Source organism: Mustela erminea, chromosome 18 (assembly GCF_009829155.1).
Source record: "Mustela erminea isolate mMusErm1 chromosome 18, mMusErm1.Pri, whole genome shotgun sequence".
Lineage (NCBI taxonomy): Eukaryota > Metazoa > Chordata > Mammalia > Carnivora > Mustelidae > Mustela > Mustela erminea.
The window spans coordinates 39366184-39378389 of record NC_045631.1 but is presented as its reverse complement, the minus strand read 5'-3'; the positions used below and the strand labels follow the sequence as shown (position 1 = coordinate 39378389).

Sequence of the window (12206 nt, the reverse complement as noted above, 5' to 3'; positions counted from 1 at the left end):
TCCCAATCTGTCTGCTCCGCGTGTCTGCTTGGGAGAGAGGAAGGAAAGGTGCAAGGAGTGGGGCGGGGGCTGGAGGTGCCAAAAGGAGACAAGCCTGGAGGGGGAAGAATTTGTGGATCTCTGAGAAGAGGGGAGCTGGGATAGACCCAGACGTGGCAGGGGTCCCCATGCTTCCCTAATCCCTTCTCTGGGCAGCAGCCCGAGATGGGAGATCTGGGGAGGAGTTCGAGAGAAAAGCAGGGCAGGGGTGGGGTGTGGTGGGGTGGGATGTTCTGGGATGCTGGAAGGGGAGAGGGTGCAGCTGCGGTCACTTTCTGGCTCGATGCACACCTGCGTCCGCAGGGGACGGGCGCCCAGCCATGAGCCTCAGCACCATTTCCGCGCAGCCGTTGGTGGCCCCCGAGACATCCCCTTCCCCGAGATCAGCCTCGCCCCCGCAGCTCCCGCAAACCCAAGGCAGAAAGGCCGGCGGCGCGGACAGTCTCCGACAGTGGGGCCCCCCTGAGATGACTCAGTCCCGCCCGTCATGGAGAGCCTGGCACGCGGGGGGCTGGCTGCAGCGCCCCTCCCGCACCAGTGCCCGCCGCCCACCTGCTCCGCCGCAGAGCTGCCTCCCTCCCCTCCGCCTGCCTGGCCGCGTCATAGCCAAGGCAGGCACGTCCTGTGCTATTTATAGGCGGAGGGGAGTGCAGAGGGAGAAAGAGGCGGGCTGCGGGGGGGCCAGGGCCACGCCAGTGCCACCAGAATGCGGGAGCGTGTGCTGCCCCTCCTGGTCGGCACCCAGCGCTTCTGCCTTCTTGCCCCCCCCCCCCAAAGCGAGGGCGGCCAGGTAGGGCCAGACGCGGAGCTTTCCTGGGGCCCCTTCAGCCAGGGAAGGCCCTAGAGCTAGGTGGGTGAGCGGGAGAGGGAGGATGACCACTCCTTTCTAGGACCCCTGGTAATGGGTATGAAAAAAGGGGTCACACATCCAGTCCAGGGGCTTCAAGAGAGGAGAACTGGCTAAAGAGGCACCTGCTGTGCCTGGAGAACCATGCTTGGAACTTTATGTAATCCTCTCAACCACCCAGCAAGGCAAGGGGTTCTCTCCCCTTTTCACAATGAAGAAACTGAGGCACAGAGTTATTAGGGGGCATATTCAAGGTCATAGAACTTATCCAGCCCTGCCTTGCCTCTTTTATACAGAAGGACACTGAGGCCCAGAGTGGATCAGTAACTTGCCCAAGGTCAACCAGCAAATTGGTGAGCAGGCCAGTCTCAGAAACCATGTCTCTTGCCTCCCAGTTCAGCTCTTTCCTGACCAGGGTCCCTGGGTACCTAAAAACAACAAGATGGAAACAGAGACACCCCGAGACGCTGAGCCAGGGGCTCTGGGGAACAAAAGCCCACCCCACTGGAGAGAGGGAAAGCCTTTCAGCCAAGCTTTCTGCACACTCCGCTTGTGCCTGCCCCCAGCCGGCAGCTGGCCTGGACCCCCGCCTCCTCCCCAGCCCATTTGCCGCACTGCTGAGTACAGCAGCTTTTTCGGGTGGCTGAACCACTACCAGCACGCTCACTGCCTGGGGGCGGGGAACAGCTGGTGCCCCCACGATAGCCTCTGCCCTCCTCTGTGCCATTCTGGGGTGTGGCTGGGCCAGCGATACCCCCGGCCTCTGGCAGAGGATGCCCAGGAACTGCTGGTGCCTGCTCCCCGTTTGGCTCTATTGTCTGACCCACGAGCCCTCAGCCTGCGCTTTAACCTGGCATAGATGGTCTGTGGATAGACTTCGGGGAGATGCAAAAAGAGGGGGAGTCTGGAAGCCAGAGACAAGAGGCCTAAAAGAGCAGAGAGATGGATATCAGAGGTGGGGGTGGGGAGACACAGACAGAGGGAGACCCTCTGCGCAACCTCACCCATCTTGTTAGTCCCATTCCCTTTGGTCTTGTCGGCCTTCTTTTATTTATTTATTTATTTATTTATTTGACAGAGAGAGATCACAAGTAGGCAGAGAGGCTGGCAGAGAGAGAGAGAGGAGGAAGCAGGCTCCCTGCTGAGCAGAGACCCCCGATGCGGGACTCGATCCCAGGACCCTGAGATCATGACCCGAGCCAAAGGCAGCGGCTTAACCCACTGAGCCACCCAGGCGCCCTCTTGTTGGCCTTCTTCACCGCCCCCCATCCTTAACACATGCCACCCCAATGCTTGGGACAGGCTGGGGACCTCTGCTGAGGAGTGCAAGGGAGGCAGGGTGGGCATCCAGCCTCTGGCCTCCCTGGGCTGGCAGGGAGCTGGCCTGGGGGTCTCTGTCTCTCAGCCTCAGAGAGAGCACCGGGAAGGGGTCCAAGGACCCCAGTTCCCTTCTCCTGCCCACATGGCCCTGCAGCAGCTGTGGGCCTCGTCCCTGTGTGGCTGCCTACTCTGAATCACACCCTCCCACGTCAGGAGGATCAACGGTAGGTGCTAGTGTCCACGCCATGCTGAGATCCTGGAGAGTCCTTGGCTTCTCCAGGCCTCAGTTTCCTCCCCCCAAAATGGAATTAGACTTCTCAGGGAGGCTTTCCCTGAGGGCCATGAGCCCCTTTAAATGATATGCAGAACTATGTGGTGGGACCAGTCCTGTGACTTTGAGAGGATGGACCTATCTTTCCATCTGAACGACCCTAGGCTCCAGGACCTGGACGAGATCCAGAGGTTACTCCCGGGGGCTCTGCCTGCTGAGGCCGCCCCCTACCCTTCCCTGGGGAGGGTTTGGAGGCCTATGGTGAAAAGAAGCAACCTCCAGGTCTGCGGTGAGCTCCAGAAAGAAGTGACTAAACCCGAGGTTTTCCAAGAGATAGGCTCCTAAAACCCAGACCCCTTCTCTCCCACCCTAACAGCTTCCAAAACAACCCTCAAAATGAACCGGTAGCCTACCCCTCCGGCAACCTGTAGGAGAACAGCGCCATCTCCTGGTCAACGGCGGAAACTGGCTTCGAGTTGCAAGCCCAGGAGGGTTTGTGGAGGGTCCCTTTGGTAACCTTGTGGAGGTTACCTTTGGTAACCTTCTTCTCCTTCCTGTCATCCCTCCACGGCCTGGAAGGGAGGGGAAGAGGGATATGGGGAGTGGAAGGAGGGTGGCCTACCATGCCCTTCCTCTTGTGGTCCAGCCATGCTTGGGAAGAGGGTATCCCATGATCCGAGCTGGAAGCTTGGTGAAGGTCCTTCCCCTTCTAGGCCGCAGCCTCCCTGCAACGTGGACTTCCAAAGGATTACAGCACAAACTAAAGGATATAGTTAACACAGACTGCTACAGTGGCGACAGGGAACCCAAAAATCCCATTCTGATGCATGTGAGCAGGGTGAAGATCCTCTGGATTTTTCTGAGTCTGAGCTGCCTTGCCTTGGGCCACCCACCTGCCCCACCCTGTCTGGACTGGATGAGGACCCTAAAGGCGGGGTAGGAGAGGGGGTGTGGTGTCTCCAAGAACCTATCAGTCCTGTCTTCCCCTTGCACGTGCAGTTGGGAACATCTGCCCAGCACATACCCTCAAGTCCCCAGTGGGTCAGGAGGGGGTTGGGGGGCAGGGAGGAAACTAGGACAGGCATGCACCTAGCTATGCTGAGGACTAAAGAAGGGGGCCCCTTCTCTGCTACTTTTCTCCCCAGACTAGACCTCTGACACCCCTGTATTTAACTGGCTGGCTGACACTTCCCACCTGAACATCTGTCCTTCAAACTGCGACCCCACTCCATATATGCAAAGCTCTTCTAGCCATTCTCCCTAAATCACTTGATTCCTCCCTGACCACCAAAAGCATCACCTGCCCAGTCCCCCAAAGCTTGAGGCCTGGGGATCAAGCCACTTCTTCCTTGGCCCCCACAGTTTCTACCAAGTCCTATGTTACTTTCTAAACATCTTGAATCCATTTTCCTGTCCCCAGTATGCAGGTTGTGTGAATAGCACATCACCTCACTGCTTTCCACATCTACAAAATGGAAAATAACTCTACAATGTTCTGGGGATTAGAGAACCCATGTCAACGCCAAGTGCCTCACAGACCAGGACACGCAGAGCAGATCCTTCACTGAAACATGTATTGGCGGTTATCACTACCAGCTAAGTGGGCAAAATAAAACTTACTCCTGTTTGTAAAAGGGGATACAAATTCATTAAGCAACTCACAATGGCTTCAACAAGTGTTTATTCCAATTTCTGCTGATAAAACCCTTTTCCTTTGTGCCCTATGTGACGGATAGAAACCAAAGAAACGTTAAAAGTTTTTAGTAATCTCTACACCCAACCTGGAGCTCAAACTCAGAACCCCAAGATCAGGTGCGGGTTGTTTGTTTTTTTTTTTTTAAGATTTTATTTGAGAGAGTGCAAAGCAAGTGAGAGAGAGACAAGACAGGACAAGCCAGGGAGAGGAACAGAGGAAGAGGGAGAAGCAGACTCCTCACTGAGCAGAGAGTCTGAGGCAGGCCAATCCCAGGACACTAGGATCATGACCTGAGCCAAAGGCAGACACTTCACTGAGTCCCCCCAGGTGACCCAAGTGCATGTTCTTCTAAGGTAACCAGGGAAAAATCCCTCTTGGCTGGAAAGAAAAGGTCTAGAAATTGGGATGCTCAAGGACATCTGAGCAGCTTCAGGAGGGGTCGGCAATCGAGTCCAGGTGGCATCAGCTTCTGGGCTGGTGGTAGTTGAAATCCCCCTGCCCCTCAACCTCAGGGGAAAGCTGAGAAATACATGCAGTGTCTCGATGCTTTGTAAAATAAAGTGACAACTGGTACCAAGACTTCTGTTGGTTCCCAACCAACACTTGGGACCACTTTTGACCTGTTACCCACTTTCTGCTGCGAAGAACAGGGTTTCTGCTTAAGATTTTATTTGGGGTAGAGAGCCCGAGCTAACCAGAGGGGAAAGGGTCAGAGGTAGAGACAGATTCCCCACAGAGCAGGGAGCCTGAGGCAGGACTTGATCCCGAGACTGTGGGATCATGACGCAAGCCAAAGCCAAATGCCTAACTGTATGAGCCACCCCGGCAGTTCTGAAGCACAGGATTTTGGAGACTTGAGAAGTCCTTCTTTCCCTCCCTTCAGATCAGCCCTATACCCAACTAAAACAAGGTAAGAAACCCCATCACTCCCATAAATGCACACAAGCACAACCAGAGGCCAGGAGCCAAGGAGGACACGAACAGGCATCCCACAAAGGGCCTGTGCCCCAATCCTCAGTGTGCAGTCAGTTTTAATCCTTCCAATAGTGAAGACCCACCAAGCAGCCAGAAACTTCGGAAGCAGAGAGGCAGATAAAAGTTTGTTTTATTGAATAACTGATCTGTCTTATTGCCGAGGCCACTATGTACAGACAAAAGAGAGGGAGTTTTATTTCTTGGTCTCTTCCTCCTTGGACAGAGTCTTGATGATTTCCTCCTTCTTGGCCTGGAGCCGCTCTTCACGGCGCTTGCGAGCCTCCTTGGTCTTTGATCTGCGGGCCTCAGCCTGGTCACTGGATGATGGAAAAGGGAAGATGGGTCAGTTTGAGAATAAACGAGCTGCTGGGAAGACAGAAACACATGGCCAGACCCCTCCCACTGAGTTTAGTCAGCTTGAGGAATGAGTCACTTGGGTCCACCATGCGCTCCTGCTTCAACTAAGCCACAGTCCCCACCCTGCAATGAGGGTAAGTGGTGTACCGCACAGAGGAGCAGGGATTTCTAACTCAACAGCTCTTACCTGGACAGACTGCGTGCAAGTCAGAATCAGGCAGCAGTGTATTTTAAAGGTCTCAGAACAACCCTTATAATCGAGATCAAAGATCCTGCCCCCATGACAGAGGCCAATTTCTGAATAAACTTACGCCAGAAGCTTCTTGCGAGCCTTGTCTGCCTTCAGTTTGTGGATGTGTTCCATGAGAATCCGCTTGTTTTTGAACACGTTACCCTTCACTTTCAGGTACAGGCTGTGATACCTGCAGGATAGAAAGGTTCAGAGGCTCTGCTCAGCAATGTGAGCAGAAGCTGGCCCGGCATCTGCCCCTCTACATAAGGTCCCTAAGGATGCAGGGTTCCTCTCCTCTATTCTGCGGGGACGGTTTCCCCCAAACCAAGACTCTTCCTGCAATTTCCAGAAAGAGCTTGCCTGGCAAGTTAAGTTCAATTCTTGGGCTATCCTGATATTGTACATGGATTTGGCGGGGAGGGAGACGGAGAGAAGACACAGGACAGAATGGAACAACTTTCTTTGAAAGGCCTAAGACACATGGCTCCCTCCCCAAGGCCAATGAGACAGTTGGTGAGTCTGTGCAGAGAACAAGCTGTCAAAGCACCAAATGGGTCTCCGTGCCATAAGAAGAGGGTGTGCTTACATGTGGCGATCAATCTTCTTAGATTCACGGTATCTTCTGAGCAGCCGGCGCAGAATTCTCATCCTCCTCATCCAGGTTACCTTCTCTGGCATTCGAGCATTGGCAGTACCTTTCCTCTTACCTGCAAGGAAGGGGAGTTAAGCCCACTGCAGCGCCACTGGGTCTTGAGTCAGTTACAAGAGCCAGCTGCTTGGTCACAAGGTCAGCTGCCAATTTCTTCAACACCTAACAATTTGCTGTCATGTGCCAAGTGCTTGATCTCATTTTCAGTAGCATATTTTCATTTTACAGATGATGACCCTAAGCATTTCTTTCATTTGTTCATTTTAAAGCAGCACCAACAAGGCAATTACTCCACTTCATGCAGAATGTGCCCAGGACAGGGTGTGCAGCATGGCATTATGGGAAGCTAGAAGAGGCTTTAAATCTGTGACCTTCATCTCCCTAAATCATCTTAACCCTAGAAAGTGGTCTTAGGACTTACTGGACCACATTTTCAAGTACCCAGTAGAATCCTTGGCATAGTGTAGGTATTTAATAAATGTGACCTCTTTCTACCAATACCTTCAACTCCAACACTAGGGTCAACTTTCTGAGTTGGTACACAGAGAAAATACGTGTAATATTTTGGAATAAGAAGAGGCCTTATGAGAAGACAAAATGGAAAGAAAAGATCCTGGATATATCCCAGTCTAGACTTAGGCAACTCTAATTTAAGTCTTAGAGAAAAGGGAAGACACACTTACCAATACCCATATGCCTGCCCTTCCGGCGGGCCAAAGTGTTCTTCCGGCACCGAGCCCGGGAATGGACAGTCACAGGCTTCCGGATGATCAGCCCATCTTTTATCAGTTTTCGGATCTGCTGACCTGGGAAAATAATGTATCTATAGTCAGTGGGTAGGGCCTAGCTCCCAAATGCCATAACCCAGAGTCCGAACAAGACAGGCCAGAAACATCACTTACATCCCTGGCCCAGTGGTCTCAAAAATGCTACAAATATTGGAACTTCTGCTTATTTCTCTTTTGCTAAAAAACAAAAAACTTCTAATTTTTCTACATGTTTTACAGCACACTCAAATTTATGTATCTGAGGATGTGTGATCAAGAATTTACAGGTATGGCCTCGTCCTTCAAATCCTGTCTCACCTATTAGCTCCTGGTCTAAAACAAGATTAGGATATTCTGAGCACATGTTACAATGTCACAAATTAAAACTAGCTAAGAAGGGGCGCCTTGGTGGCTCAGTGGGTTAAAGCCTCTGCCTTCGGCTCGGGTCGTGATCGCAGGGTCCTGGGATCAAGCCCCACATTGGGCTCTCTGCTCAGTGGGGAGCCTGCTTCTCCTCTGTCTCTTGCCTGCTGCTCTGCCTACTTGTGATCTCTGTGTGTCAAATAAATAAATAAAATCTTAAAAAAAAAAAAAAAAAAAACTAGCTAAGAAATTCCTTGATACGGACCAACATTCTTTGCTTGACCAAGCGTTTCATCAGGCTCGTGAACAACCTCCTAGACCCATCTGTACATGTCCTTCTAAATTCTAATCTTTGGGGGTGCCTGACTGGCTCATTGTGTTGAGCCTCTGCCTTCGGCTCAGGTCATGACCTCAGAGTCCTGGGATCTAGCCCTGCATCTGGCTCTCTGCCCATCAGGGAGCCTGCTTCCCCCACCCTCTGCCTGCTGCTCTGCCTACTTATGATCTATCAAATGAATAAACAAAATCTTAAAAAAAAAAAAAATTCTAGCCGTTGTAAGAACCCTGCTTACGTCAAGCACAAGCCCCTACCTTTGATAAAAGATTAGGTTCCCCATCCACCAACATTCCCCAGGTGATGTCTGACCATCCCAGCCTATCTTTAGCAACAATCCTGTTAGGTCTAGCCAGAATCCCACCACCCCTGCCCCACCCCCTCTTAGTCATCTTCTATCCCTCATACCATCCACCTTGGCCATAAATTCCCACTTGCCCATGCTATGCTTAGACTGGAGTGCAACATCTGCCACCCCCCCCCACCCCCACTGTAAAATTCCAGGGCAGTGGTCCCTACACATGTGGGAATGGTCCCGAATAAAGCCTGTCTTATTATCTTTAACAAAGATGACTGAACCTTTTTCTGTGTAACATTACATGGAAGTAATGTAGAGATGTCGCTATCTGCATTACTAACATCTGTTTAACTGCCCTGAAAAACTGTGTGCCAAGAGGCCTTTTTACTAAAGCCCTAGGTCCCAGGTCTTCCCAGACCACCTTTCGGCATTTCCTTGGCCATCTCTACTCCCAGTCCCTGTACCATCTCCTCATAAATCCTTCACGTAGTTACAAAACAATATCCATGTTAGCAATAATCATTAATACAAAACTTGTTTCATTAACTTTCATCCTGTCATTTTGGCAAATGGCACATAGAGAACCTCTACCATATTTCTGGGACCCTCCATTTTAGAAGACCCCAAACTATGAGCTTTTGTAGAGTTGTTAAGTCAATAAAATCGTGACATCTTTCATCTCATAAGCAATAGGGTGAAGAACTCACGGGAATTGGCATTGGCGATTTCATTGGTCTCATTGGGGTCCAACCAGACCTTCTTTTTGCCACAGCGGAGGACACTGGAGGCAAGCCTCTTCTGAAGCCTGAGCATACTGTGACAAACAGAAAACATTATCAAGCCCTGGAAGCCCCTTCCTAGCAATACCTTCCAATCTTTTAATGATGTGAAAAATAGAACACAGGAACTGGATGCGTGTAAGCGCTCAAGTGATTTAGGACAACATCCTGCCCTCCATCCCCATATTAAGAGGCTTTCCTATAGCAAGATTTTTGTGCTGTGCGTTCCTTGCAGGGGCAACTGGCCGCCCTGGAAAGAGAACAAAGTCCAAGCTATGCCTAACTTCTCCGCCTCAGTTTTCTCCTCTACAAAATGAGGCTAATGGATAAAACTGGACGAAAAGGGGCCTTACGCCCTTTCTGGCACTGAGACTGAGGTCTAAGAATCCGAGGCCAGAGGGTCTGATTTGCTCTCTAATCCTTTGCTTCGTGGGCTCGTTTTCCTCGTCTTCTTTCAGTAATAAACTTACATTCAGCTAGCCTTAGAATTTTCTTAACAAACTTACATTCCGCTAGCCTGGTTTTCTTAGGAACCGTCCACGGGGCGGAAGGCGTTAAAGTGCTAGGGATCGCCTCACTCTAAGCAGTCTGAGGCCCGAGGCCTACTACGTCACATGGAAGCAGAGGTCGGCTCCGTTCCGGGGCGCCCAGCGAGTAAGGGGGCCACAGCCTAGACCCCGCCGCGGCCCTTCCACTGTCCGCGCAAAAGTCGTTCGCGAACCATATGGGGCGCGGGGCCCATTCTGCCCGCGGCCTAGCGTTCTCGGGACGTCCCTCCCCGCCATGCCCGGCCCCACTCCCCCGGGGCCTAGGGCGCTCCGGCCCACCCCAAGCTTCGGGACTAGCTGCGTCAGGGCTGCCTCCACCTCATCTCTCCCACCCGGAGCCACGGAAGCAAGTCCTGCCGTCCGCTGGCACCGCGGATCAACCAAAATCAGAGGCCCACTCGCCCTCACCTCATGGCTGCGGCCGCAGCGCTGAAAGGAAAGACCTCCCTCGGCCGGGGATCCTCCCATTATCTGTGAAGGGGAGAGCCCATCCCCTGCTCCGCTCTCACCCGTATTCCCCGCCCATCCTGGCATCCCCTACCACGATAAACTTACTCTTATTCTCTGTGAAGGCCGAGCAATATAATCCTAATCTCGGGAATCGTTTTTAAACTCAAAAGATGTAGAAATAGAGCCTTTCGGTGGGACAAAGTGGTATAGTCCGACTTCCTACTGGGCATGCGCAGCAAGGGGATCTGATCACGTGGGTAGTGGAAGCCGGAAGTCACGGCTGGATGGCGCAGGCTCGGCGTAGTTTTGCTGGAGTGGCCTAGGCTGGGGGCTGTGTGGATTCTCTGGGGTGATGTTCCTTAGCGAAAAAGTATTAGTGAATTGAGTAAGAGAAGACAACGAGGGGAGATATCAGTCAAGAGCAACCTTTTAGGGCGCCTGGGTGGCTCAGTGGGTTAAGCTGCTGCCTTCGGCTCAGGTCATGATCTCAGAGTCCTGGGATCGAGTCCCACATCGGGCTCTCTGCTCAGCGGAGAGCCTGCTTCCCTCTCTCTCTCTCTCTGGCTGCCTCTCCGTCTACTTGTGATTTCTCTCTGTCAAATTAATAAATAAATCTTTAAAAAAAAAAAAAAAAAAAAGAGCAACCTTTTAGTCACTCTCCCCGTACACTGGGAATCCCTGGCGACCTATAGCTCGCCATAGTTTATGTTTTTGCGCCACTGTGGTCCTTAATCTCTTAGCGGTGCAGTCCACTCCTTTGAAAAGTGTACCTAATCCTAATATTCCTGTCATCTTTTGTGAAGACCACATGGATTAACTTGCAAAGAGGATGTTAAGACAAGCTCCTTGGTGACAGGAACCAGTCTTGTTTGGTTCTCGCTGTATGTGCACCACAGGAGGCATGGAGCTTTACCTATAGTAAGCATTTGAGAAATAGTGCATTGGCTGACTGAATGGATAGTTGTGAAGGTTAAAATAAATGGGATGAGAGAGCCATCCACAGTTCTTTTCTCCTGCTCTGAAACACCCAATGCAAAAACCTAAAGAGAATATTCTGGGGTTCAAGAAACCTAGATCTGAATCCAGCTCTATCTCCTTGTTTGGCTTCGGCTGAGCACCCATCTCCATCACCTGAACTTTAATGGCTGCTAAATGGAGCTGAGGGAAGAGAGGAAGGGGAGCAAAGCAAAATTCATGCCATGTCTTCAAAACAACACGGATAGTGTCGTCCTCATTTTACAGCTGAGTCCTGAGGTAGTAGAAACTGAACATCCAGGTCTTTCTGACTTCAATATCCATGACTTTTCTGTCACACCAGGCTCTCTTGTGCCCAAGGGACAGATGGAAACCCTGCTCAAGATTGGATCTGTTCATAGCACAGTGCTGATGTACTTCATTCTTACTCTCCCTCAAAGTAATGGGATCAGAGAAACAATTTAAGCTGGCCATCCTGTTGTAGAACCCAGGATGAGGAGGAATCAGTGTATTCCACAGCCTCTCCTCTATTAGGAGGCAGCAGGCTAGTCTTTATATTAGGCTCACTGAACCTGGGCAAAGCTTGTCCATTCTGCTTCTCATCTTCCCTCTTTGAGGACCAGGGCAAGGGGTAGAGAGGTAATAACTCCTCCTGCCATGAGAGACTTCTGTTCAGCACCTTACAGCATCTCCAAACACCCGAGCAGTCCATCATTTGATTTCATTCTCCCTCATCCTCCTAATAATCCCAGGAGACAAAGACAGTACGGTACCAGCAACCCCATTTTATGTAAGTGTTACTTGTCCAGGGCCACATGACCGAGTAAGCCTGAACCAAATGGACACCAGAGCTGTTGTTGTTAACTCATCTCTATGTCCAAGGTGGGGCTCTAACTCACCACCCTAAGATCAGGAATCACATGCTCAAGGGACTGAGCCAGGCAGGTGCCCTGATACCAGAGTTTTTGCCAGAGTCCCTCACTCCTTTTCTCTCTATAGGTGGTGGTGGGTGGGATCCAGGCCTTGGATATTTGACCCCAAATCAAGGATGAATGGGGAGCAATTCTAGGTCAAAAGTCTCTAGATCTGGTTTTAGTCACTCTCTCAGCTCCACATTTCTCCCTCCTTTTTCCTCTCTTCCAAGAAACGGGCACCTTGCCTTCTGGAAGGGTCTGGGGGGATATAAGGGAAAAAGCCAGAAGACTCCTGGGTCCCTGGGATTTCTTATTGCTCTATGTGTTGGGACTCCCTTTGGACACTCTCATCACCCCAACCTCAGCCTCAGTCTCAGACTCTGCCTCCACCT

At 51.4% G+C, this 12206-nt stretch overlaps 1 protein-coding gene across 1 annotated transcript; it reads right to left on the bottom strand.

Moving 5' to 3' along the window:
* Window positions 1-5259: 5259 nt before the first annotated feature.
* On the bottom strand, window positions 5260-10004 carry RPL19 (ribosomal protein L19). The gene is made up of 6 exons (XM_032322900.1): window positions 9884-10004; window positions 8856-8962; window positions 7070-7192; window positions 6324-6444; window positions 5817-5927; window positions 5260-5465 (listed from the first exon to the last, which is right to left on the bottom strand). Exons 1-6 carry the CDS (start codon window positions 9886-9888, stop codon window positions 5342-5344), a joined length of 591 nt encoding a protein of 196 aa, XP_032178791.1. The 5' UTR covers window positions 9889-10004; the 3' UTR covers window positions 5260-5341.
* Window positions 10005-12206: the final 2202 nt, after the last annotated feature.

Excerpts from the sequence above, each read along its gene's own strand:
- RPL19 (XM_032322900.1), bottom strand. Across the intron at positions 6,445-7,069 it reads GGGCAGGCATATGGGTATTG|GTAAGAGGAAAGGTACTGCC; the intron begins GTAAGTGTGTCT and ends CCTTCCTTGCAG. Across the intron at positions 5,466-5,816 it reads GCTCGCAAGAAGCTTCTGGC|TGACCAGGCTGAGGCCCGCA; the intron begins GTAAGTTTATTC and ends TCCATCATCCAG.